Source organism: Halichoerus grypus, chromosome 2 (genome assembly GCF_964656455.1).
Source record: "Halichoerus grypus chromosome 2, mHalGry1.hap1.1, whole genome shotgun sequence".
Taxonomy (NCBI): Eukaryota; Metazoa; Chordata; class Mammalia; order Carnivora; family Phocidae; genus Halichoerus; species Halichoerus grypus.
In genome coordinates this window covers 51,124,038-51,150,397 of record NC_135713.1, presented here as the reverse complement: position 1 = coordinate 51,150,397, position 26,360 = coordinate 51,124,038, and the positions used below count along the sequence as shown (strand labels likewise).

At 37.6% G+C, this 26,360-nt stretch overlaps 1 protein-coding gene and 1 long non-coding RNA gene across 4 annotated transcripts in view; one reads left to right on the top strand and one right to left on the bottom strand.

Moving 5' to 3' along the window:
• LOC144381089 (uncharacterized) overlaps window positions 1–4,094 on the bottom strand; it is a 117,070-nt gene extending 112,976 nt beyond the window's left edge. The window contains exons 1-2 of the long non-coding RNA XR_013445607.1: window positions 3,314–4,094; window positions 1,038–1,160 (exon numbers count right to left, since the gene is read on the bottom strand). This is a non-coding gene — a long non-coding RNA (uncharacterized LOC144381089). The remainder of the gene's footprint in view (window positions 1–1,037; window positions 1,161–3,313) is intronic.
• A 434-nt stretch (window positions 4,095–4,528) lies between these two features.
• GABRB2 (gamma-aminobutyric acid type A receptor subunit beta2) overlaps window positions 4,529–26,360 on the top strand; it is a 240,726-nt gene continuing 218,894 nt past the window's right edge. The window contains exons 1-4 of one of the 3 annotated variants that reach the window (XM_036081030.2): window positions 4,529–4,772; window positions 5,856–6,088; window positions 6,245–6,336; window positions 7,350–7,417. In XM_036081030.2, the coding sequence (XP_035936923.1) occupies window positions 6,012–6,088; window positions 6,245–6,336; window positions 7,350–7,417 (237 nt within the window). In that variant the 5' untranslated portion in view covers window positions 4,529–4,772; window positions 5,856–6,011. Of the gene's footprint in view, window positions 4,773–5,107; window positions 5,214–5,855; window positions 6,089–6,244; window positions 6,337–7,349; window positions 7,418–26,360 lie in introns of those variants that run through there. The other 2 variants (XM_078066819.1, XM_036081029.2) reach the window with 2 other exon arrangements.

Sequence of the window (26,360 nt, the reverse complement as noted above, 5' to 3'; positions counted from 1 at the left end):
TCCTCCACCTTCAGGTTTTGAGAAGTAGTTGGTAAAAAGTTAAGGGATGTAGTGTTTTGTTACTACTGAGACTGTGAATTTAATTTGTTTCCTCGTGTGGCATCACAGAGCTAAAGTAATTTCCTCATCTAACAATTTTACCTCCATTTGGAGCATCGGTAATTTCATTTTGTACTTTAAGGCACACTTTTTCTGTACTCTTGAAGATCGATTAATTTGAGGTGGTGCTAAAAGGTATAGAGGACTAAAGAATATTCAAGGTAAAAGAACTTTCAAAAAGTATCCAGTAACTCAAAATTTCCTATTGGTCATTTGACTGTTAAATCAAATCCCTGTTAGATGCAGAGATCCTTTGTTTGGGCTAAGATATTATTTCTGTTGTATTAACTACTAGATGAGACAAGCTGAGAACTAACTGCAAAGTAGACAAATCCACATAAGTTTTATTTATAAAGTCACATAGTTATCAGGAAGGGCTGAGTCCTTCAGTATTTGCTTAAAATCTGTATAATCTTATAGCACTTAATTTCTACTTTTATTTCCTCATATAAGAAAAGGTTATAATAATAACATTTCATAGGCATATTATAAGGATTAAATGTTATTACATGTAGAACAATGAAACAGTATCTGACACATTATTATTATTTTATTATTATTATATGTTAATTTTTAGTTAAGTAATTTAAATTGATTTTTATGTCATCAGGCTTACCATGGCCAAGAATTATATAGAAACCTAGGTTTAATGTTAGTGTTAAAATGCTGAAGGAGAAACAGGCAGGACTCAGTGAATACAGAATTCACATTTCTAATTCTGCAGAATTTGGAATAATTTGGAATTTGTAGTAATTTAGGAGAAATTTTATTTTCCAGTGTTTGCGAAAGCAAGGTTTGCCAGACAAATAAATAAATTTTTGATTGGCATAATGGAAAAAATGTTTGATAAAATTTAAACCACATACAGTTGAGCAGTCCTTCTTTATCAGAATATTCTCTTTCCTTGGCTTTTATCACCATGGTAGTTTTCCTCTTACCTTTTGGCCCAGTCCTAATTTGACTCTTCTGATGGCTGTAATTGTCCTTTACCAGAAGATTCTCTTCTAGATCCTCTAGTCTTCTCATTCTGTTCATCCTCTTGAGAAAAGTCTCATATGCTCCTGTGATTTAAGTTATTTACACCCTCAGGATCTTCACATATATGCCCATTCATTAAAACATATGTATTAAGTGTCTACTATAGGCACTAGGTACTGCAATGCAGGGTTGAATAAGGCAGACAGAAATCTCTGTTTTCTTTTTTTAACTTTTATTCAATGCAGTAAGATGGAAATAAAATGGGTAAAATATAATGTGATAGTAATATGTTCTAAAGAGACAAATCAAAGCAGGAAAGAGAAATAAAAGTGTTAGAATGGAACACAGAAATTTGGTCCCACCTCACCCCTCACTTCTGAGCTGAAGCTGAAGCTCAGAAGTGCATGAGATCAAAACATCCGGTGCACTTTGGATGGCTAACAGTTCCTTAAACTTATCATGACCCAAACCAAGTGTATTATCGCCAGCAACTTTCTTGTACCACCACTACTGAATTGTTCAAACAAGAAATGTATGAGTTATCTTTGGATACTTCTCTCTCATTCCCCATATTCTACCTCTCACAAAGTTCAGTCAGTTCTATCACATAACTCTGGTCACTTCTCTCCATCTTCACTGTCACTATCCTAATTCAGGTCAACATCAACTCCCATCTGGATTCCTGCAATAACAGATCTTCCTACAGCTACTACCATCTTCCTCCAGTGTCATTAAAACTCATCTTGTCACTCCTCTACCTCCACAGATTGCTACTGCGAAGCTTTCCAACTACATCACTCTGGGGGGTCACTCTTACTCTTCTCCTCTAGTCTTAATTTTTTTTAAGATTTTATTTATTTACTTGAGAGAGAGAGAATGAGAGAGAGAGAGAAAGAGAGTACGAGAATGGGGAGGGTCAGAGGGAGAAGCAGACTCTCCACTGAGCAGGGAGCCCAACTCTCAGGGCTTAACCCCAGGACTCCGGGATCATGACCTGAACTGAAGGGAGAAGCTTAAACGACTGAGCCACCCAGGTGCCCCTCTTTTCCTCTAGTCTTACAGTTCTTCCTTCATTCTTCATTTATGCCATCCTCTCTTGGCCCAGGATATTTGCACATACTATTCCTTCTTCCTGGAACACTCTTCCCCCAACTCTTCATCAGGCTAACCCATCTTTCAAATCTCAATTGATGCACTAACTTATCAAGCAAATTTTATCCAATACCTCAAGCTGATTTATTTGTACCAATTATGGATTCCATAATATCCTATCTACCACATAAAGAAAATATTCTTTTTTCATTTCTCTTTTAGATTGCCTTTAATACATTGCCTTCTTAACCTTATCTTAATTCCCTTGAAATGTCAGCTCCTCTCTTCTCAAGCCAGTCTATGATAACTGCATTAAATTTATGTCCACTCAGTCTTTATACATTAATGTTATTAATTCTTGTTTGTTTTCCTGTCCACTGATTATGCTTTATTCATTAAAATTTATTAATATTTGTTAATTTCATGCCAAATGCTACACATATATTTACATCATTCTATAATCAAATGGAGAAGGTACAATTATCATTCTTATTTTTAAAGAAGAGTAAACCGTGGCTTAGACAGGCTTACTGACCTATCCAAGTTACAAAGATACTAAGCATTCAAACTGGGATTTGAACCCAAAGTTCTGCCTCCAGTTCCTTTGAAACTCACAGTTTGCACTGTGCTATTGTTTTACTTGCTGAGATGCAAGTTACTTTTATTTTAATTCTTTGCCCTCCTCTTCCTTAATTTTCTGTATAGGGCAAGGCTTCCACAAGTACTTGTTTAATTGTTCACTGGGCTATTTTTATTACTGCTGGATGACAGTATTTTTGGTATTGTTCTCTTTACTGAATATTTTTCTTTCAACCCAAAATGAAGGGAGTCAAGTAGGAGAGGCTGACAGTGCAGAAAGTGCAACATGGATAACTAATGGTCAGAAGGAAAATCCTGTTTGGGGGTGTTTTCAAGAAAAAGACAAGTTTCCTAGGTTTTCACCGGTTAGTTAACCTGGGGTTCAAACTGATTTAGGAATCCTCTGGATATAATGCTGGTAACCTAAACTTTGTTTTCCCTTATATGTTAGCTTATGTAAAAGATTCTCATTGTATATAAGTAAAAAAAGAGGAAAACTGGCAGACAAAATATAGATTTTGTCCTTGGAACTCTCAACCGGAATAATTACAGATGGGAGACTTACGAATTTCCTCTCTCTCTCTCCTTCTCTCTCCCCGTCTGTCTGTCTGTCTCTCAACGGACTCCTGTGAGCCTGGAGCCCCGCAGTACGCCAGACTGTAGAACTGCATGGTTTATGGCGTTGTTTTACCTGACTCAAATCCAGAAACTCCCTTAGTGAAGGCACACAGCTCTCCCTTCCGGCTCGCGTTCCCTCCTAGGGGAGCTGTTGGATTCCCGCCTCGAAGCCCTCCCGCCCCCACCCTCCCCTAGGAGTCATTCCCCGGAGCCGCCCCAGGATGACCCTCTGACCTAGGCGGGGTGCGGGGAGGGAGGGAGGTGGTCAAGAGGTAAATGGGTCAGGAGCTTGGCTGGGACCAGGACCCTGAGGAGTCCCGCGTGCTGCGGAGACCACTACAGCTGGCGCGGGCGACGGGCGCCTCTCCTCTGTTCAGACCGGGCCATGCAAGCCTGCAACCGCGCGTTCCCGCTTCTCCCGCAGCCGCGGACGGCTCCGCGGGCTCGGGGAGCTGTGCTGTAGCTGAGAGCCGGCAGCCCGCAGCCGGCATGGTCTCGGACTTGGGGACCAAGGCTGTCTAGTCGAATGGTTAGGGACACTGGCTTTGGAGTCCAATTCGGGTTCCGCCTCTAGCCTACTAGGTGACCTTGGGCAAGTTCCTTCGCTTCAGTGCGCCAGTTTCTAAATCCATGAGGGAACTGAGGTGATGGCTAACTCCTAGGACTGTTGTAAGAATTAATTAATAAAGCACTCCTGGCAAGTAGTAAGCGCTCAGTTAATGGTTAGCAATGATCAGCAATAGGAGTTAGAAACGAAAACTGCTCCGGGTCCAGAATGTAGGTTTGGACTCTGGCTTTTCCCGTTCTTCACTGAGGAGTGGGGGAAGGGGGAGCGGGAGCACCTGCCCTACATCCCCTCCTCCCTCCTCCCCCGTTCCAAGATAACTCCGGAGTACCGGGAGAGGCATTCGTCCTGGCCTCGGGCTCCTTCACACGCCCAGACCCCCCAGCCTTGTAGCAGCTCCCGGCTCCCGCGGCACGTCTCTCTCCCTCGAGCTGAGGAAACATTTCGGCCGTGAATTGAGTATCTCCCTCCGTCTCAAACCGCCGAGCTCGCTCGCTGCCTCCTCCGGGTCCCAGTGGCGGTGGGGAGCCGGGAAAAGCCTCGGACGAGAGGGAATAGGCAGCCTCGGGGTCTGAGAGTATCTCCTGGCCCTGGGAAGGCGAGCGAGGACGAGGTGGAGCGGAGACAGAGGGAGAACGCCGGGCCCCCGGGCGTCCCTAGGCCCCTTCCTCATTTTGCCGCCTTCTAGAGACCTCTCTGGCTTTTCCCATCCCGAGCCACACTCAGCCACTGAACAGCCAGGTGTCCCTAGACGCCACTGGCCCTCTCCAGCTGGGACAGAGCTCCGGGGGGCGCCGGCTCCGCCCGCGGCGAGAGTGGGCGGCGAGCGCAGGCCGGGGAGGTAAGGAGGGGCGGGAGGCGGGTTGGGAGAGTGCCTGCACGTGCGCGCGCCTCTGCGCGTGCTCCGAGGGGCTGTGGGGGGGGGGGTCCGCCAGGGGCGCCCCCCCTGGGGCCACCTGCCCTTGCTGCACCGTATCGCCGCTCCAGCCCTCTCGCCCCCAGCACCCAGGGTCAGGCGCTAGCCACCGGCGTTCCCCACGCTCCCACGTCCCATCACCCCCCTCATCCAAACCCCACCCTCCCCACTAATAATTTCCCAATGCAGAATCAGACCGAAACCTGGAGAGACAGCGTTGCCTTTCTGCTCCCCTCGCCCCCCCCCTTCTATAAATAATCCGGACTAGCGGGTCAGGCACGTCACACGGCAAGAAACCGGGACCCCGAGGTTTTCTTCTCTGGGAATAGGGGGCAAAGGGTGAGGTGGAGGAGAAAGAAATCGCTCGTGAGTAGTGAAGAAAAGCTTGTTCCTAGACTCCTAGAAGAGACCAGGCATCATTTTATTCTTCCTTTCTTTTTCTTTTTTTATTTTTCCGTTTCTTTCTTATTCTCTACTCCCCCACCCCCCCTCCCGCCCCAAATCCGACGGATTGCTCAGCACTTCTCCCATTGGTTTCTTTCTTCCCTCCCCCTTTGACTACTGCACCCACCGTCCCTTCCCCCTCTCCCCCCACCGCACAACCCCCATCTCCAGCACACATCTCGCCCCACGCAGGGGATGCTATTTGCCAGGAAATAAAGTTCAAACTCCTCTCCTCCTAGGCTTGCCGATACCAGAAGTGGGCTCCCAGGCACCCCTTTTCCACTAGCACTCCACACCTGCTGTCTTTTAAATTCCCTATCTGGATTTGCATATTTAAGAGGAAACACACATACACGCCCCAAAAACCCGTGAGGTGCAAAACTGCCTCCAGGAACTACCAAAACTTACCAGACGCTCTAGTTGTTTTTGTCTTAACGAAAGGAAAACAAAGATTTTACTCTGGGTCCTCCTGTGGGGTGACTTTCCTATATTACTCAAATATGTATATGTTATACATATATATGTTTTTCCTTTTTCCCCTTTAATTTTTTTTTTTTTTCTTAGCCAGAAAATCTGCTCGGTCCCAGGCAGCCGCCGCTGCCCCTTTGATGTTTTGGTACACCGTGCGCATGCGCCTCACATTAGAATTACTGCACTGGGCAGTCTAAGTTGGATCTCCTCTCTTCAGTGAAACCCTCAATCCCATCAAAAACTAAAGGGATGTGGAGAGTCCGGAAAAAGGGCTACTTTGGGATTTGGTCATTCCCCTTAATAATCGCCGCTGTCTGTGCGCAGAGGTAAGTGTGCCCAGCATTTCTCTTTTTCATTTCACTTTGAAGGGCTCGGTCTGCATACCTCTGTGAGCAGGGATCTGTAGTGAGGCTCAGATAGATGCTGAAGACGCTGTGCCTGCTGCCTTATTGATGCCTGTTTATTGTCTTTTCTTTCTTTAGTGTCAATGACCCTAGTAATATGTCGCTGGTTAAAGAGACAGTGGATAGACTCCTGAAAGGCTATGACATTCGTCTGAGACCAGATTTTGGAGGTAATGGGGTTGCCTTGGAAATAAGAAACAGCCCAGCTATAGCCTAAGCTGTCTTGTGAGCTTTGTGCGCGCTGTGTCTTCCTTCTCCCTCATTGTTGGCTGCATGTGGTATATCGAATGTGTCTCTGTGTTACCATATTGAGAAAGTGATCCAAACTTAAGCCGATTTGTTGCTATCCAGCAGTTAGATGGTCTTTCAATGAGACCCTCTTAGAGTGTATAGGTGACTGCTGTTCTTTAGCTTCACTGCTGAGATCCTTTGCTTCACCGTCTTTGCTTCATTGAGATACAAACCTCTTAAGTTTAGTTAATGGTGTGCCTAGAGAACCTGGCTTACTGGAGGCCATCGTGAACATTTTTGAGAACAAAATGTGCAGGCAATTGGTTGAAAAGTGACATTAATCCCCTGTGCCCGCCTACTTTGGAAGAGTTCTGGCAATGGTTTAAAGTGGCTGATGTCTGGATGTTATCCAGTCCTGGAAGCCCCACTGTTTGTGGCGGTGGGAGGGAAGGGGTTGGGGAGGGCTAAAAGGCAGGGAGGGTAAATGGGAGAAGGGCTAGGGACCTCTTGCTGCAGCCTTAGATACACTGATATGCCCATTTAATTTTGCTTTAGACTCTAACGAAGCTCAAAGAGTTAAAACCTGCGCGCACTGAAGGGGAGTGGGAAAGAATGAGGAGGAGGGGGTTTTAGTGCAATATATAAAAATTCCCTCGGGCTAGACAGGTTTCTCCGGCTTCTGTGAGTTGTGTGTTTTCTCATACTGAGACATCTACATATGTAGATAGGATTGGAATCCCTCTTCCAGGAGGGCACGTGTGTACATGTTCCATAGAGAATTCCCTCGAGGAGTGTCGGGCATTCTTTTTTAAAAAGGAGCGGAGAAGTGAAGAATATAAGGGTGAGCAGTGGGGGAGGAATTTGGGGCAGAATACCCCATGCCCAGGGACAGCTCTTGCTGAGAATGAATGAAGTTCTGAGAAATCACGTGGCTGGCTATCTTGGTTCGCAGGTCCCCCTGTGGCCGTGGGAATGAACATTGACATCGCCAGCATTGATATGGTTTCCGAAGTCAATATGGTGAGTACTGAGGTTTATGGTTGTGTCTCCGCAGACCTTCATTTGGGGACAGGAAGTAGAAAGGAGCCGTTTGGTGGGGGTGGTGTATGCATGAGTATGTGTATGAAGTGGGGGTGAGGACTGGGGATTTTGCTTTGGAGCCCACTGTGTTTGAAGTTTCAAAGCCTTTGCTTTTGGTCCCTAACGATTTTTCCAACCTGGTTTGGATACTTAGGAATTGGTACAGAGCAAGTAAAATGCATCATAATTCACGTGCAAATCACAGCCACATGCAGAAGATCCTCTGCAGAAGCTACATTTCCTAAGGTTTAGTGGGAAACCAGATCATCAAGTATTTTCTGAGTTTGGGGTGGGGTCGGGAAAAGAGGGAAGGGTTTTGATTTGATATTTCACAGGGAATATAACCTGCAACCTAAACTGTCACAAAGAGGCTGAATAAATGACCCTGGGATACTGATGTCCACTTGTTGCTTTCAGAGATGGCCTCTTTACAGCTGATGGCAATCACCTCCTCCCACAATTGTTAACCAGCTCTTTTAACGTCTGCTGCCCACCAAAGTAAATAACAAAAATTGGTCACCCTGTTTTCTAAAGGCAAGCTCAGACCCATGTGCCCTAGTCAGTCACTTCTGCAATGTTATTCACCGCATGTTCTAAGCTTGTACGGTTTATGGACGACAGCACTCCTTATTGGCTACCTCGTTGGACTTGGGGCAAATACTAAGAGAAAAAGCCTCGGTATTCTCGCCCAGGGACACTTGTGGGGGGTTTGCTTCATGCAGGAGCGCCCCCTGCTGCCCATGTTGGGACACTGCAGACATACAAAACAATGAAAAGTGTCCCAGATACTCCCTGATTACTTGGGCTGCTTACTTGTTTCTCCAGTGACTTTTCTACTCTGTGTTTTTGAAGTTTTCTCCTTTGGAAAAGTCTCTTTAGAAAGGCCACATTTGAATGTAAGATGCAAATATTACTTTCAATACTGAAGGCACACAGCACATTTCAGAAGATTGTGTTGTGGCATGGTTCTTCCTAGAAATGAAATGCACTATTTAAAGAAGAGGATGTCGTGTGTAAAGTTTTATGCAAAACACTTCTAAGTCAGCCACCAGGACTTGAAAGTTAGGACACTTATTAATTAACTCAAGAGAGACAAAATACTACATAGTGGATATGCTCTCAACATAATGCAGATTTTCATATTCTCAGAATTTGAATAGAGAGCAAGCTCAAATAACCAACCTTATCCCTATACACTCTCCAAAGATAGTTTTGATAATCCTGAGGTATCACAAGGTTATAAAACATCTCACGACTACTCCGGGGAATATTCAAATTTCAGCAATATTTTAATGTCGTGTGTATCTTCTTATATTCTAATTATTGGGGAGGTTTTTGATATATAGGATACAAACACAGACTGAGACAATATTGGGTGATTCAGAACCACAGATTTCCCACACATTATGAAAATCCCCTGTTTTCTAGAGAATACGTCTTCCTAGGGAAACTAATTTCTCAGATACACAAATATTCACTTTGTGGGATTATGGAGGTGTTTCATTGATTTAAATTTGGAGTTTTACCATAACAATTTAAAAATGTCCTAATGTGGGTACCTCCCAAGTCCCAAACACTTGAATCTAAATTGTGTTGCTAGAAATAAAGTGATATAGAAATCAGGTATGGTTCTGTGTGCCCTATATGTGGTTAAATTAGACTCCTTTCTTTTGCCTTTTGATTTATTTGTTGTTTTTTACATAACAACATCACAAAATGGTATTCTATGGAAAAATTAGGGAATAGAATCCAAACAGACAATGATGAGAAGATTAGAAGTTGCTGTGATAGGTCAGCTAAGAACTTAGATGTGTTATATCCCCCAATTGTTTAGAGTAGTGTTTTTTTTTTTTTTTCTTCCTTAAGTTTTGTTCACCTTTTACCTGCATGCAACATTTTGGAGAGGCATCTGAGCTGGACACAGAGCCAAGACCTGCTAGTCAAAATATAGACACCAGCTAAGGCGAGGTGTCATCTCTTAAAGCTATTTAGTGTTGCTGAAAAATCATGGGATGTTGAAAGTGCAAAAACAAATATCAGGTTGTAAATAGGCCAATACTGCAGCATTAATGATTAGAACCAAGTGTTAAGAATCCCATGCCAGATTCCTTTCTTAGCCTACTGCTAACACATGTGGACTTGTCCAGACACATTTTTACTTGTTGAAAAATTAACACTTATTTCAGCTAACAATCAGAGTGATTTAAAATTAATCCCTCAAAGAAAAATTTTTGCAATGTATGTTATTTTTAAGTATGCTTATTTGATTTGAAGCAACAGATGGGAAATTTCATCACTGGTGTGTAAAGAAAAAAAAAAGAATATGTTCATGGCATATTGCCCCCTGTATATAGGTCTAAAATTATTAGTATCTTTTGATTATTTTTAGTTCTGAAAGAATGATTGATTGATTATTTAAATGAAACCTCAAAATTAATTAACATATATATTTTCGCCTCATTATCTTTTGTGACCTGAAAACTCTGGTAATTGTAACTTTCTTTTACTATAGTAAATCTTCCTTTGAGGGATGGTAGACACCAGCCCATTTAGATTGTAAATGACTCATTTGTACCAAAGGAAAAGACCCATGTCAATTTGATGCTCCTGGTAAATGACAATAATAGAAATATCTGAACCAAGTCAAGAGTCTTGAATACTAGTTCTGCTTCTGCTGCTCAGTCATCCTGAGGGAATTCACAGACAGATGGGGCTCAATTTCCTCACCTGTTACAGGGGAGGAATAGTCCCATTTTACCTATCTCAGGTGACTACTAGAATTAATAAAACAATATATGTGAAAGCATTGATGTTCCATGAACATAGCTTATGTGGAAGACTGGATAACAGGTTATCACTCAAGAGACTCTGCTACTCCAGCTGTGCCCTAAATGTACTTGGGTCAATAATTTATATTACCAGGTCTCAATTTTTTTTGTTTGAAATGAGAGGGGACAGGTTAAATTGACTTCAACTCAAAGTTATATGTGTTGCTGGTTGGTTTAGTATAATAGCTCTGTTGAGTACAAAGAAGTTCCTGGAAAACTTGGAAATCCAGCATAAACGTAAGGAAAATGCAGAATTCCTAAATATCATGCAGTTGTGAGGTCCTACTCATGAAGGTGAGGATGGTAGCTTACTCAGGTGACTATTGGCCCAATGCTAGGTCTTTGGAAGAATGTGATTTCAATTAGAATGCTCCTGAACGGAAAGCTTGGCTTTAGAATGAAATATTTTTAGATGTCTTGGTTACATTGGCAGGAATCTTTTTGTTAAGACTCTTTGATGAAAAGTGCATTTTAAGATCCAAAATTGGCTCTGAGAATTATGGACCGAAATAGCTTTCTCTTCATTTAAAGCAGATACTTCTCCATCTTGAAACAACACATTTGCCAACCAAAGAGTGAAGCAATATTTCACTTTTGAGGAAATAGTTCTAGTAAACACACACACAAATTACCTTTTTATGGAATGGCAAAAGAGAAAAAGTGCTGTTTTTTTTTTTTTAACAGATGTTTTCTTGCATCACCAGATGCACAGTTTAAAATTCAATTCAACACAAATGCTTAGTTAGCTACTATGATTCAGCCATGCTGATAGGCCTTAGAAACGGAGCAATGAACAAGATTGATTTGTCTCCTGACCTCATGAGACTTAGCATCTAGGTGTTCACTATTTTTAATTCTTCTGTAGACTCTTACTATAATTATACTTATCTTTTCTCTAAAACTTTTTTTATGAGCAGCCAATTGAGTACCTAGTGGTCTGTATTTCCCATGGGTTCCTTTGTCACTTGTTGGTTTCACCATTCATTTGGTATTTGCCACTTCAAATTGCTATATATGTTACATATTCATTCTAGCTTCCTAATTCATGTTTATAAACTGCATATAGACAGAATTATAGTGTATCTCCCCATGTGATTTTGCTCTATACACAATGGTTGGCTGGATGTTTGACTCCTGGTGAATGTCGCAAATATTGCGTGAACTATTTTGTTTTCATAGCAACAATTTGTTATTATTCACTAGACACTGTACTGGTATGTGGAGAAACAGAGCATAGACTCATAGGCCTCAAATTCAAGGCATTCACTGTTTAACTAATGTAGAAAGAATCACAATGCAGGATTATAAATGAAGGAGGAAATAGACAGGGTATATTGGGAATACAGAATACTGAGATATTACATAGTAATTACTAGGTGAAGATGGGGTTAGAGGGCTATGGAATGATGTTCCAAGCAGAAATAATGGCACATAGAAGAAAAAAACACAGGAAAGATAAATGGGTTAGGGATTTGCAAGTAGCTTTAAATGGCTGGAGTTGGGAGTGGGAGTAAGGAGGTGATAAGAGCTGGTATTGAGATCATAGGCAGTGATCAACCAATAAAGACCATTTTTACACCTTTCTGAAGAATTTAAATTTTGTTTTGAAGACTGTAGGGACCCATGAAAGGATGTGAATAGGGGAATTGCATGAATAGATTCACACTTCAGGAAGATGCTTCTGAAATACAGAGTTAAGCAAAACCTAAAGTTGGGAGATAAGATGAAAACTCATTGCAAAAATCCAGGAAGAATTGATGAATTGAGAAAGGGATGTCAAAGAGAAGATATAAAACTGGGGCATTTACAAGGTAGAAGCAAAAGGACTTGGTGAATCCCAAATTTCTGATGGCACCATTTATTGATATGGAGGACGCAAAAAGGGCAGCCAAGTTGGAGGTGGGGTGGGGGATTAGGCATGTGGACAGACAAGGAACTCAGTTTGGGCTATGTTGACTTTTCTACAGACATGAAATCTCCCAATGGAGATTGGAAAATATAGGTCTAGAGCTATGTAAAAAGTCATGACTAGAGAGATGAACTTGGACATTGTCAGCATGTAAGTAGTACTTATAACAATATGAATGGGTACAATTAAATAGGGAAAGTGACAAATGGAGATCTGGTGAGCACTGTAATTTAAGTGGAGGAATGCTGAAAAGGAGTCCACAAAGATTAATAAGTAGCTAAGCAGCAATCAGAGAGTTAGGAAGAGAACCTGCAGATAAGAGTGTTTTGGAAGCTGAGGCACAAGAGAGTTTCAAAAAGAAGAAAGTGGGGCACCTAGGTGGCTTAGTCAGTTAAGCCTATAATTTGGAGAAGTTTCCTTTAGAGGGGAGTAGGTTGCAGATACAACGCAAGGGATTGGTAGAGTGGCAGGACAAGGTGGCTTTATGGAAGACCTCTCTATTCTCTCTGACATGGGAAACACTTTCTGTTGAGAATAGAGGAGGTTAAAATTGGCCTCTGTGGAGAATGGGTAAGTAAGTGAGGTTACCTGGGACACACAGAAGGATAGCCAGAAAGCATGAAGCATGGTGAAGGGTATGGGAACACTCACTGGCCACAGGCACACTTAATTCTAAATAAATTATGCTTAGAAACCCTCCTACCCAGCTTTTAGCAAGCTGTCATGTTCTCTCCTTTTTCTTCTTCTTCTTCCCACTCTCCTACCCCTCTCCCTCTCTTGTATGTACCCAACATTTTTCATTGTCATCATAACACTAATATAATAAAATAATTATAGTTAATGCTTATTGAGTTTTTAACTCATGTAAGTATCCTGTTGATTTACATTATCTCATCCAATTTTCCTATAAAAACAGTGAGATGGCTACCATCAACCTACTTGCAAAAGAGGAACCTGAGGCCCAGAGAGGTTAAGTGACTTGTTCAAGGTCACACAGCTAGTAAATGACTGATTTCATGTCCCTTAATCTTAGCCGTATGATTATACTGCAGTTTTAAATGTAGCAAGGCCTCATTTGAAAAAAAATCATTTTCATTCCTTGAGGACCCTCTTTTGTTGTAGTGTTTGTTTTTATTCTTTTTTTTTGAAACAGTGAATAGACTGGATAAACTAATCCTTCATACTCACTCTCTCCACCTTAAAAAAAAAAATCTCAATTTTATTAAAGTAATTCCAAGTAGGTACTTTATTCAGTATATATTAAGGTCCTCATCCTTGAGAAACTTATATGTTAAATTATATCTATTGAGCATAATTTAAACCATGCAATAAAGGAAGTTTACATAACATCTTGAAGAATCCAGGATATTTCTTGTGCCATAATTTATTTCATTATGAATGGGTACTGTTTTTAACTTGTCTAATAATTTTCTTGTTGCTCCAGAAGAATCTGCCAATCATTGTCAGAAAATAGTGGCTGGTATATGTTTAAGAACCATAAACTCAGTGATTATGAGATGTAGGTGGACACTATGTGAAAAGACCATACCCTTTCCCTTATTTTTTTTATTATAAAGACCTCATTTCAATTGAACTTTTTGCATTGAGAACACATTTTTCTGATTTCTGATAAATTCTCCTACAAATAATTCTCTCAAAGGTGGTTGAATTTTTTTTCTTCCCAGATCTTTCCTTCCTCCATCCCACGTAGTATCAATGAGACTCATTATAAAGATTATATCTCTAGAAGACTTACCTATTTTTAAACATCTATGCCACTTGATATTACAGTTTATAAATCTATTTTTTTCTTGGTTAACTCTTAGGAAAAATTATTTTGCTGTGACTTTATGGGTACCCTGAACAATGCTCTTGCTTAACTATGGCATGAAATAAAGATATGATTATAGGCTTACTCTGCAAGAGAAAGCAGGTTAAGGAAGTATCTCAGATTTCATATTATAGTGCATCATGGGTATTTCCATGCAGTCTTCTCAACCCCCACTCAAATAATTAAATGGTTGTGAGAATTCCTTTAAGAATGGAAGTCAGACAAAGTATTTTTCCTAGCTATATGGGAGGGGTGTGTGTGTATATTAATTTTGGGGAAGGGCACTGATTTGTTTTGTGATCATTCTATAGCAAGATTTCTTACCCTCAGCATTATTGTCACTTTGGACCAGAAACTTCTTTGTTGTTAGGGGGCTGTCATGTGTGTTGTAAGATGTTAAACAGCATCCTCGCCTCTACCTATTAGCTGCCAGAAGTACTCCTGCTATTGTGAAAACCAAAAATGTCTCCAGAAATTGTTAAATGTGTCATGTAGGGTGAGGCGATTGTCTCCAGTTGAGAACCATTGGTATAAAGAATGGTGTTGTGGTTTTATCTCCAAACAAAGAGAAAAGAGGAGATTTGTCATTGAGATGTTTCTCAATAATCTTTTGCTTAATCACGATTTTCATTTATGTTTGGTGGTACATTGTGACAAAACCAATTTTAAAATGCCAACAAACAACAAAAGCAAGAATTATCCACATCCCCATCACTTCATTAAAACTGTATTTTAATTGGTGTATATTACCTTCTAGTTCTCATCTATTTGTTTATTCATATTTGACACATTGCAGTTATTTTGTAGAGAAAATTTTATAGTCTACATTTTCACTTAATACACCGTGAGTATTTTTACAGACTTTTGCTTCCTTTAAAAAAAACAGTCATCTGTACTACCACTAATGTGAACTGATGTGTATTTTTCCATGATCTTACAAACATACACATGAATATACTGACATTTTATTTTTTATTCACTCTGTATTTTTTCAGAAAACAATTTAAAAATAAATTTTATAGATTATTAGTCATAATTCTAGCTATCAATTATTTGAAAATATATTTACTTTTACTTATGCACCACTAACAATAATATACAAATCATATACAAAATAGAGAACTGGATTTAAATAGCATATAAATGGAAATTTTAAAAAAAATTATAAATCAACTTGACTCATATTTATACAGCTACTCTTTACTCTGTTTCTATTCTGATATTACTCAGTTTTTCCAAAGTCAACTTACATTTTTCAGAGGACAAAAATACTTAGAAACAGTTAAAAGAGGAATAAGAGGAAGGATGGTTATGAGTTTTTAAAAGACACAAACACAATATTTTTTTTTAGTATTTATTTATTTAATTTTGCGAGAGAGAGAGAGCATGAGCAGGGGGGAGCAGCAGAGGGAGAGGGAGAAGTAGGCTCCCTGATGAGCAGGGAGCCTGACATGGGACCCGATCCCAGAACCCCGGGATCATGACCCGAGCTGAAGGCAGACACTTAACTGACTGAGCCACCCAGGTGCCCACAAACACATGATTTATATGTTGCTTCCAGTTGTGCATTTTATTTACAAAATACATATTTTATTAAACAAGGAGAGAAATGGGTTTATATTATCCTGTCCCTATTTATATGGAAAAATATAGGAATGTCTTTAGCCCATTGGCTCTTGCTGGTCCTCATTTTGTTAACATTCTATTGGCATTTTTATTGCCAAGTCTCATTTTTCCTTGCTCTATAATTTGGCACTTACCGCCCACTTACTTGCCAAGAAGTCTTAACTTAGAAGTAATTGGCAATTGAAGATATAACTTCTCTCCTAACACAATAGCAACAATTAGTGAATTTTGAAGGTGAATCTACATATATCTTAGAAAAGTAACACACAAAAGTAAGCCATAGAAGAAGATCAGAGATGCATGGACAGTACCTACCACAATGCCTGACAATTAATAGATGCTCAACAGATATGGATTGGATGAATTTGTTGAAGGGGTAGTTAGTTGAAGGACTGCAGGACATCAAGCTACAAGAAAATATTTATTAAGTGCTAACTTAAGTAGCACTATGCCAATTAAGCTGGATTGTGGAAGGATGTGAAATGGTTCTTACACAGGGGCTAAGTCTAGAGTCAAGAAAGCTTAATCTTATTGTCTGAAGAGGGAGGTGAGGGTATATGGAAAGAAGAATATTTCAGATGGTGAGAGAGGAGAGTGGTGTGTCTTTCAGGTAGAAACATCAAAATAAAAATTTGAGAATCAAATTTTTACAGTGATTCTCAGACTTTTCTGTGCAGTAGAATCATCTGAGTCTAGTATTAATATTCACATTTTTAGGGCCCATATCTAGAGTCTGACTCAGTAGGTCTGGGATGGGGTTCAGGAATCTGCATATTTAAAAGCTTTCTACATGACTGACACAGATACTATCTGAAGGGCACTGTTTGAGGAACACTAATTTTATAGTGAAGTTGGAAGCCAATATAATCACTAATAAAGGAATTTTACAACAACTGACTGGCCTCTAATTATAATGTGGGTTTTTGCAACAATAAAGAGCTAAGTGGTCAGAGTGGGTGGCATTTGTAGAAGAAGACTTCATGAAAGAGAGAGTTGAACTGAACTAACAGGATCAGTGTGATTTAAATAGATGGAAAATAGGAACAGTTCTGTGGGAAAGGGCAGTAGGGTTTAGACAACATGAAGAAAGTCATTGCATATTAGCAATAGTAATATTGCAAAAATATAAATTTAGGGTGTGTATGACTCTCAATATTCACAAAAATCCTATGAGCTAGATAATAGTATTATCACCTTCTTTTATAAATGCAGAAATTAAGAACTAGACGGATTATATAATTTCTAATATTTTACAGCTAATGTGAGTGGATTGGAATGATAGGGTGCATATATATGGTATGAATATGCAGGGTATGAATACGTAGGGTGAAGCTTAATTCCATAGGACCATGACAGCTATGCAGAAGTGCCCTTGGAAATTCCTGAGTGAATGCTCTGACGTGATGAGAGAATCTGAAGCATCTTCATAAAGACTGAAGTAGAAGGCAGGCGACACTAAAGAAGGTATGAGGAAGTTGAAAAACATTTTCCAGATCTGATTTTTATTTTTATAAAATGTCCTTTGGAGCCTTCACACTAATTTTATTGATCCAGATGATGAAAATATTTAGGAAGAACAAAAGTTGAAACAAAGATTGTGAAATGGGGTAGGGATGAGCATCTAGCACAGTGTTTGATACTATGAATAAATTAATAATAGCTACATGAATTATTTAGTTTTAAGATGTTTGAAAAAATCAGAAATACTGATATTTTAATACACATTTCAGGGTAATATGATTTGACTATTCCTTGTTTAGAAAGGTAGCTAATTGGTGGTAAGTAATAGTAGTATTGCAAATTTACATATAGCAACAATGCCACTGAATAGCTTCCTATAAATTATTTATGGCTGCTTAATTATAATTCTGGAAGTATATGCTTAAACCTAATGTCTCAATGATTAAGCATCTTGAGATTGCTCCTCTAAAGATCAATAATTCAGTGCCTAATTGGTACAAGACCATCAAATCAAAAACATTTTTAAAAATGTTTATCTACAGACTTTTCCATGAAGTTTTTAAAATTAAATAGGTTGGTTTTTTAAAAAGATTTTATTCATTTGAGACACAGATAAAGAAAGAGAGAGAGAGCATGAGCAGGAGGAGAGGCAGAGGGAGAGGGAGAAGCAGGCTCCTCACGGAGCAGGGAGCCCGATGTAGGGCTCGATTCCAGGACCCTGGGATCATGACCTGAGCCGAAGGCAGACGCTTAACGACTGAGCCACCCAGGTGCCCTAAATAGGTTGTTTTTAAAAGCCATGTTTCACTCAGCTATTTTATTTTATTTTATTTTTAAAGATTTTATTTATTTATTTGAGAGAGAGAGAGAAAGCATGAGTGGGATGAGGGACAGAGGGAGAAGCACACTCCCCGCTAAGCAGGGAGCCTGATGCGGGACTCAATCCTGGGACTCCAGGATCATGACCTGAGCCGAAGGCAGACACTTAACTGACTGAGCCACCCAGGTGCCCCTTATTTTTTATTTTAGATAGAAATGATGGTTGCATCATGAGAATTTAATCTGTCTACTTGACTTGCTCAATAAATGTGTATTTACTTATCTGTGCACTAATATATAATGTACACTATCAAACATACTTGAAATAGAGATTTATTTACTTATTTATAAGATTTTTATTTATTTATTTATTTATTTATTTATTTATTTATTTATTTATTTGAGAGAGAGCAAAGAGGAAGGTAGAAGGAAGGGGAAAGAATCTCAAGCAGACTCCATGCTGAGCATGGAAAGCCTGAAGCAGAGCTCCATCCCACCACCTAGAGATCATGACCTGAGCTGAAACCAACAGTTGGATGCTTAACCCACTGAGCCACCCAGATGCCCCACAAAATAGGAATTTAAAGATGATTTCATAAAATGCATATAAAGTTATATTTTTATCTCATGCTCATCTACACTGGGTTAGGTTTTGCATTTTCCATGAAAATAGAAATAGAGTGAATAAGAACGGAAATTAAAGTCTGTTTTATTCTGCATTATTATTCTGTTAAGGAGAAATATTGGATAGTATGGCTTATAATATAGATAATTCAAAGGTGACTGTTTTTTTTGTGGAAACAGTCCTATTTATTCCTACTTTCCAATTTTTAAAGCATCAACATCGGGCAAGTAGTATTTTAGAGAGTGCTGTTCATCGCTTCCAGGAGGGAGCCTTTATTTTAAAATAATTATTGAATATTCCTGATTCTTAGGACTATAAGTTAACTGGATTTTACAAAGGACGGTGTAGCCACAGAGCCAGCTTTTAAACAATTCTGCAAAGATAATCTTAAAAAATTGTCCGATTTTGTGAGAGTGTTAACATTTCATCAACTGTAGATTTCTCAAGAAATATTTTTAACATTAATCTTTAAAGAAATGATATATAGGCCATTTTAAGGAATATCATAAAATAAGCAGAGATGTCAAGAGTTTTAAATACAAGTGAGTAGGTGCCAATTATTGGGTTGTAAAATCTAATCGCCATTCTGCAAACTTAACCACTGTTGAATATATTGTGCTCCTAAAAAATGAAATTTAGGTACTTCTTCTGTTTGCTTTCTTTGACCTACAGAGAAACTTCAAGACTTATTTTGTAAATACATATTTCTATGTCTTTTTCCAAATGAGTGTTTGAGTTAATAGACTGAAGATCTCTTGAAGCGTTCTACCACCAATCAGTTGTGTAAACCATTCCTCTTTCAAGCACCGTTAAGCCAACACTCTCTTTTGACACTAGTGGGGCTGATCTGCTAGGCTGTGTAAATTTGCATCTGGCTTATGTGTTGGAAGAATGCTTTAAAGTGTTTACTTGAATCACATTAGCATGCCTGTGTGGCAAGCCATTTTTCTAACTGAATTCATTAGAGAATGATACCTTTCTTACTCTAAAAGTCAAAATATTTTAAGTACTTGCCAAATTTACAGGTGAAAGATCTAGAATTACAGAGCATAGGAAAAACACAACTTTCCTCATTTCCTTCAGATTATTCAGATGCTTTATTTTAAACTTTAGGTGTTGGAGACCAAGTTCTGTACTGTAAGAAATCTGAATAAAAGCATTTTGCCAATTGCTTTTTTTTTAACACTACAAAGTAATATTTTCTGACAAATATATTATTTTCTGGTTACTCAGAAAGATCAACTCTCATTTTCATATCTTAATTGCACATTTTCTAACAGACCAGAAAATTCTTCCTATCTATTTAATGAACCAGCTTTGAGAGTCACATTTTAAAATGGCTTTATCTTATTAGTTTACCAAACTGACTCTGATCATCGTCACCACCACTTAGGTGGAAATTTGTTTTTAATGGAACTTTCTTTACTTAGGTTACTTGAGTCTAAGTGGCAATGCTATAGATGTGTCCTAGTTTTAAATTCCCAGATTTGGACAAAATACTTTTTAATTAAAAAATAGCCACAATCCTGGAGCTCTGGGTTTCCCATTTTGTTGTTGCTCTTGTGCAATCATGGTAGGAATAAAACCTGATTAAATCAAATACTACTTAAGTCTGAGCTTTAAAGAGAGAGGGAGAGACAAAGATAGAGAGACCCAGAGAGGGCGAGGAAAAGAGGGATAGACATATGTGCCCCTCTTCTTGAGGAGTGTGTAATGTGTTTTCAATAGTTGAAAAATAGCAGAAGGCCTTTCTTACATAGTTGCTGGGTCCTGTTTAGTATAAATGGGTATTTATATATGTAAAGTATGCAACAAAGATTTACCATGTAAGAATGTATGTATAATTAAGGACTGTCTTTTTGAATTTACATGATATGAAATCAACAATATCAAAGTGCACGTGGATTCTCTGTTCTTTTAAGCATTTGATAGTTAATAAATATTTTAATTAAAAAAGGTCAATGAAAAACAGGAGTTGAGAAATTGCAGTATACCTTTCACATATAACTGGGATATATTTATTTTAATCAATGACGCTACTGAAAGTCACTACCATTTTTTGAGAAACCTTAATTTTTAAATGTTTTCACATTTAATTCTGAAAAACTCTATGAAATAAGAAGTGTTATCACATTTTACAGATGGATAAACTGTGGGTTAGAAGATTTTTGTGAGTTAGAACCTATTAGAACCAAGACAATACAGCCCTCCTTATGTTACAGCTGGAAAGTGCTGGAACTGGAATTCGAGCCTGATTTTTTCCCTATCCCATTTATTTTGTGTTTTTCTGATGTTAAAGGAAAAGGAAGTTGAAAAAATTGAATGGGCCTGCGTCTATCATAATCTCCCAGGATGATCATTAATAGTCCACATTCCAGATCCCAGATGACTTTTGGGAAACCTACAAAAATAAAATAAATAGAACATAAGGAATAAAATCTATAATACACAAAAGTAGGCAGTCTAAGTCATTGAGAGATCAATTAAATTAATGATTTTCACTATGTCAGCATCATTAGAGTTTGTGGGTAAATTGAAGATTATTATTTACTTTTTTCTTGGCTATTATAAATCATCTTTCATCACTGGAGAATGAATTCAATTCTTACTTGAAACAAAAATCTACTCTGAAAAAAAGATATGGTAATCTTGAGAATTAAGAATAAAATTAGATTTTGATTAAATATTATGACTTTTAGAACCAAGAAAATATCAGCCCTTAGTATCTTACTTGTTATTTTAATGAGGTGGTACATATCTCAGTATCTGAGTGTCTCAGAATATTCAGTAAAATGATGATTAGCATTTATGTGAAATAATAATTGTGATGTATTTCAAGGTCAACCTAAAAGACTTCAGTTTGAATACATTTGTGGTCTTCAAGGTTGAGAAAAACATGTGGCTTAAAATGTTTCTAATTTCTTTTTTTCTACTTTATCAAATATACACCTGGGTTGATAAAAATTAAGAATAAAATTAGGGTACATATATTTTATATATCTAATTTTATACATATATATATAATTATTAAGTTCTAGATTTCTTTTAAAAGTAAGCAATCCTTGGGCTAAAGTATGCTATTACATTTTTTAAGAGATTATTTCTATAGTTATTGTGAAAAACTCAGTACTTATATCAAAAGCAAAGACTAGGAAGTTCTGAATTTGTCCTGAATTTGTCACTGATGATAAAACCTCCTATAAAATTCTTGTTCAGAGTTTCTATATTTGGAAATCAAGGAAATTAAATAAAAGATATAAGGTAACTTCCAGCTGTTTGTTATGCTTATTTTGTAAAGTGGGCAAATTTATGTTATATAATTTTCTTAAAATATTTTTTGAACATCTTTTGATGACATCTAAAATTTTTCTATAACATAGTACCCAAGGATTGCAGAATTTCATTGATTTTATTAAATCAATCCTGTTGATAGACATTATGATTATTTGGGGGATTTTTACTATCATAAATGAAACTATATTAAACCATCATGTGTGGTCATATTTGATGCAATTATAAAAGTATCTACCCTGGTAAATTCTTAGAAATGAGATTACTGGCAGCCAGAGCATGTAGATTTTAGGTATTGATACATATAACAAAACTATGCTTCCTTTAGGTGCTAATTTATGTTCACACCACCAGTGTATGAACTCCATGTGCACATACTTAGACCATTCCTGGGTATTTCCCTCAGTGTGTTCATTCTTTCTACCTTTGCCAACCTAATACGTGACATTGGTAATTTCCTCGATAGGTTAAATTTTTTATTGCAAAATAACTATCTCAAATACTGTTTTTGTTTATAGGACATTTGTATTTCTTCTCTCTGAATTGGCTTTTCCTGTCATTTATTGATATCTTTTTTCTATTAGAGAATTCATTTTTTCATTTTGATTTGTTGGAACTTCTTATATATTAAGGGTATTAACCCCTTATTACACATTATAAACATATTTCCTTATGTAATAACTCTTTGAATAATATACTTTAGTATCCAGAAGATTTATATTCGTATTTACTAAAATATGTTATGGTTTTTGATCTTGGTTTTCAGACTTTGAAGTCTTGTCTACCCCAAGATTTAAAAAGAATGTTCAAATGATCTTTCAGTATTTTATGTGATTTTTCACTTCAATGTTTTATGTAAATATTGACTCCATTTGAAATGTGTTTTTGGGTAAGTTCTGAAATGGGACTATCCATAGGATAGATGGGTAGATAGCTGGATACATAGTTGTGACAGTAAAATTTAATGAAATAATCTGTTCTTGTCCTATAATTTGAAATGTTGTCTTTATCATATAGGGAATCTCATGTGTTCTTAAGTCTATGTTTTTACTCGGTAATTTTCCTCATTAATATTTTTCTCTCTCTCTATTTTTGTGCCAGCATCATGTAGTTTTAATTATTCTAGACTTAAATATCAAGGCAAATCTACCCTCATTATGTTTCTATTTATTTACATTTAAACACTGAGGTAGTTATACTTTCATACAATCTTTATATTTTGGCAAGTTAAAAAAATGCAACCAATATTTTGGTTGTAATTGCTTTGAAATTTGGAGGAAAATTTACTTCTCAACAATATTGGTTCTTTCTAATGAAAAACATACAATGTCTCACCATTTATACATATTCTATTATGTCCTTCAGTAAAATTTTATAGTTTTCTACGGTAAGTCTTGCACATTTCTTGTTAAATTTATTCCCATTGGCCTTACATAATTCTTGTTAAATTAGTTCTTCAATACTTTACAGTTTTTATGGTTATTGTGAATAGGATTTTTATATCCAACGATTATTTTTGATTCTTGGCCAAAAGAATAAATGCCATATAACCATCTGAGAAGGATGCTTTTTATCTTTGTAACTCAGAGTACCATTTCTATTTCAATTTATGCATGAGGTGTCTTAGGTGTCACTAACCTGTTTAAAATGTGTGTGTGTGTGTGTGTGTGTGTATAGAGAGAGAGAGAGAGAGAAAGGAAATATATGTGTGTATATATACACACACACAGAGGAAGAGGGAGAGAGAGAGAAACATTATGTACCTTTCTTGCAGTTTATTATCCCTAACCAACTTAAACATTTAAAATGATCGTTTTATTTCAATTTCAATCTCCAACATAGGGTTCACTTACTTGGCCCCATAAAAACAAGATGAATTACCACTGAAGGCATAGTCTTAAAGATTCCTTCTATTCCTTTAACCTTATTGAGTAAAATTTAGATTTAAAGCAGAATTCTCTGTTTATTAAACATTGCATTTTTATCTTGCACATTATGAACCATATGAAAATAATAAAGCTTTTTTTTTTTTTGATGTAGTAAGCCAAATCATCACCACATGCTACATTTAAGCTCTGGTATCCATTACTTGAAGTATGGATGATTTAATTACAAATAGCTGAAGAGGGTATATTTTATATCCAGAGCAGTTACAACCAGAGAACAAAACAATGTAATTGACACAGTATGTGACTATTGTTACAGATACCTGTTTCAGAGTGAAGACTTGTCTGGATTTAATACTAAACCTAATCATGACCTTTATCCACAGACTTGATCACCAAAGATTGAGAACCGTAAAGGCACCCCCATTATGGTAGTCTAAATTCATAAATGATTTGATCATTTTAAATACATTGACTGAACAGTTTTAGTTTTCATGATGAATCCTTCAGCTAAGAATGGTTTAGTTGTGCATGAAGTTAGAGATTTCTGGAAAATATCCCAATAGATGTTACAAAAGTTTAGGGAAAGCATAGCATGCCATATACATTTTAGGGGATTTTAGTGACTCCTTAGTTGAATTGTAACTTTTGTATTGGTTAAGTCAGAAGTGCCTTTAAGGAAAAGCAAAAGCTCAGATGTAGGAGAAAAGACTTCCTATAAACTAGTCCAGCATTGTCAGTAGCATATAGTTTTTGGCCGTGACACACATAGACACACACACATACATATATAAAATTGAGTATAAATTTTTTTCTGTTTAAATAAAATTTACCACTTTCTGGATGAATTATTTAATATTGGTAAACTTAAATTAGATGCATTAGTAGATGGGGATATAATATGAAATAATAATGCCACATGCATAAGTTGGAAAAGACTATATATCCTTGGACAGGAAAATGTGTTTCTTATAATTAAATAGCAAACAGAGTGGAATTCCATGCTCTTTTGCATGAGTTTAAATATACATTTTTACTTGCAAAATGTTTATACTAGATGAATGTTTTTTAATATTAAAGTATTGATGTGCTACACATTAATGAATTTAGACTTCTGAGTGATGTATCAAGGAAGGCTTGATGAGGGGCACCTGGGTGGCTCAGTCGTTAAGCGTCTGCCTTCGGCTCAGGTCATGGTCCCACGGTTCTGAGATCGAGCCCCGCATCAGGCTCCCTGCTCTGCGGGAAGCCTGCTTCTCCCTCTCCCACTCCCCCTGCTTGTGTTTCCTCTCTGGCTGTGTCTCTCTGTCAAATAAATAAATACAATCTTAAAAAAAAAAAAAAGAAACCTCGATCTTTTGACAACTAGTTTTGGTTCTATTTATTTTTATAAAAATACAGTTACAGTACTATCATAAATAGAATACTAGCGGGCGCCTGGGTGGCTCAGTTGGTTAAGCGACTGCCTTCGGCTCGGGTCATGGTCCTGGAGTCCCGGGATCGAGTCCCGCATCGGGCTCCCTGCTCAGCGGGGAGTCTGCTTCTCCCTCTCCCGCTCCCCCCTCTTGTGCTCTCTCTCTCTCTCTCATTCTCTCTCAAATAAATAAATAAAATCTTTAAAAAAAAAAAAAAATAGAATACTAGCACAATTGAAAGGGAATTTGAAAAAAAAAAGGAATTTGGTTTTTAATCTTTATAGATGTATCCTCCCTTCTAAAAGATAATTATAAAATTTATCTTCAAAGATATATTGTAGAATATTTTATTTTTTAAGCTGGATTTTAGTGAGACATGCTTTTGATAATCATGCTCATCTTTATTCAGCTAGTGTTGGCCAAAAGATTGTTGATATTTTAGAGTGAGGGTCAACCAAATATGGCCAATATTTGCCTATTTTTATAAGTAAACTTTTATTGGAATGCACTTGGACCCACCTGGTTACATATCATCCATATCTGCTTTTGCACTTTAAAGGCAGAATTGAGTAGTTACAACAGAGACCATATGGCCTACAAAGTCCAAAATATTTACTCTGTGGTCATTACAGAAGAAAAGTTTCTGACTTGTGTTTTAGAGCATTAAATATGGAATGAATATAAAATACTCTGGATATATGAACCAATAGAATAGGAAGCATGTGAAATTGCATATCATTGTTCTTGCTTATATATCTACTTGGACTTTACTTGAATGAGAGATTTCATAAGTCATCATTTTTCTCATCTATAGAATAGGAATAATGGTATCCAGCCTCAAAAGATAATTGTAAAAATTAAATGATTTCATATACATAGAGGGCTCAGTAAAGTTCTTTGCACATAATAAATCTCAATAAATTGTATCTATTAATAACATTGCACCCCTACAAAATTGACTTTGTATGGTGCTACAAGACCTCTGACACATTCACGATCTCAGTTTATGCAGAATGGACACCAGATCAAGGGTAATGATATCTTGAAAAGAACATGATCATGTGATGGTCAAAAAAGCTTTGTGCTAGAAAGGAATCCTAGGACATTAGGCTAGTATTCAGGAGACCTAAATTCTAACTCCAATTCACCTACACACTAGTGTGTGATCTCAAGTATGTCATTTTAACCCCTC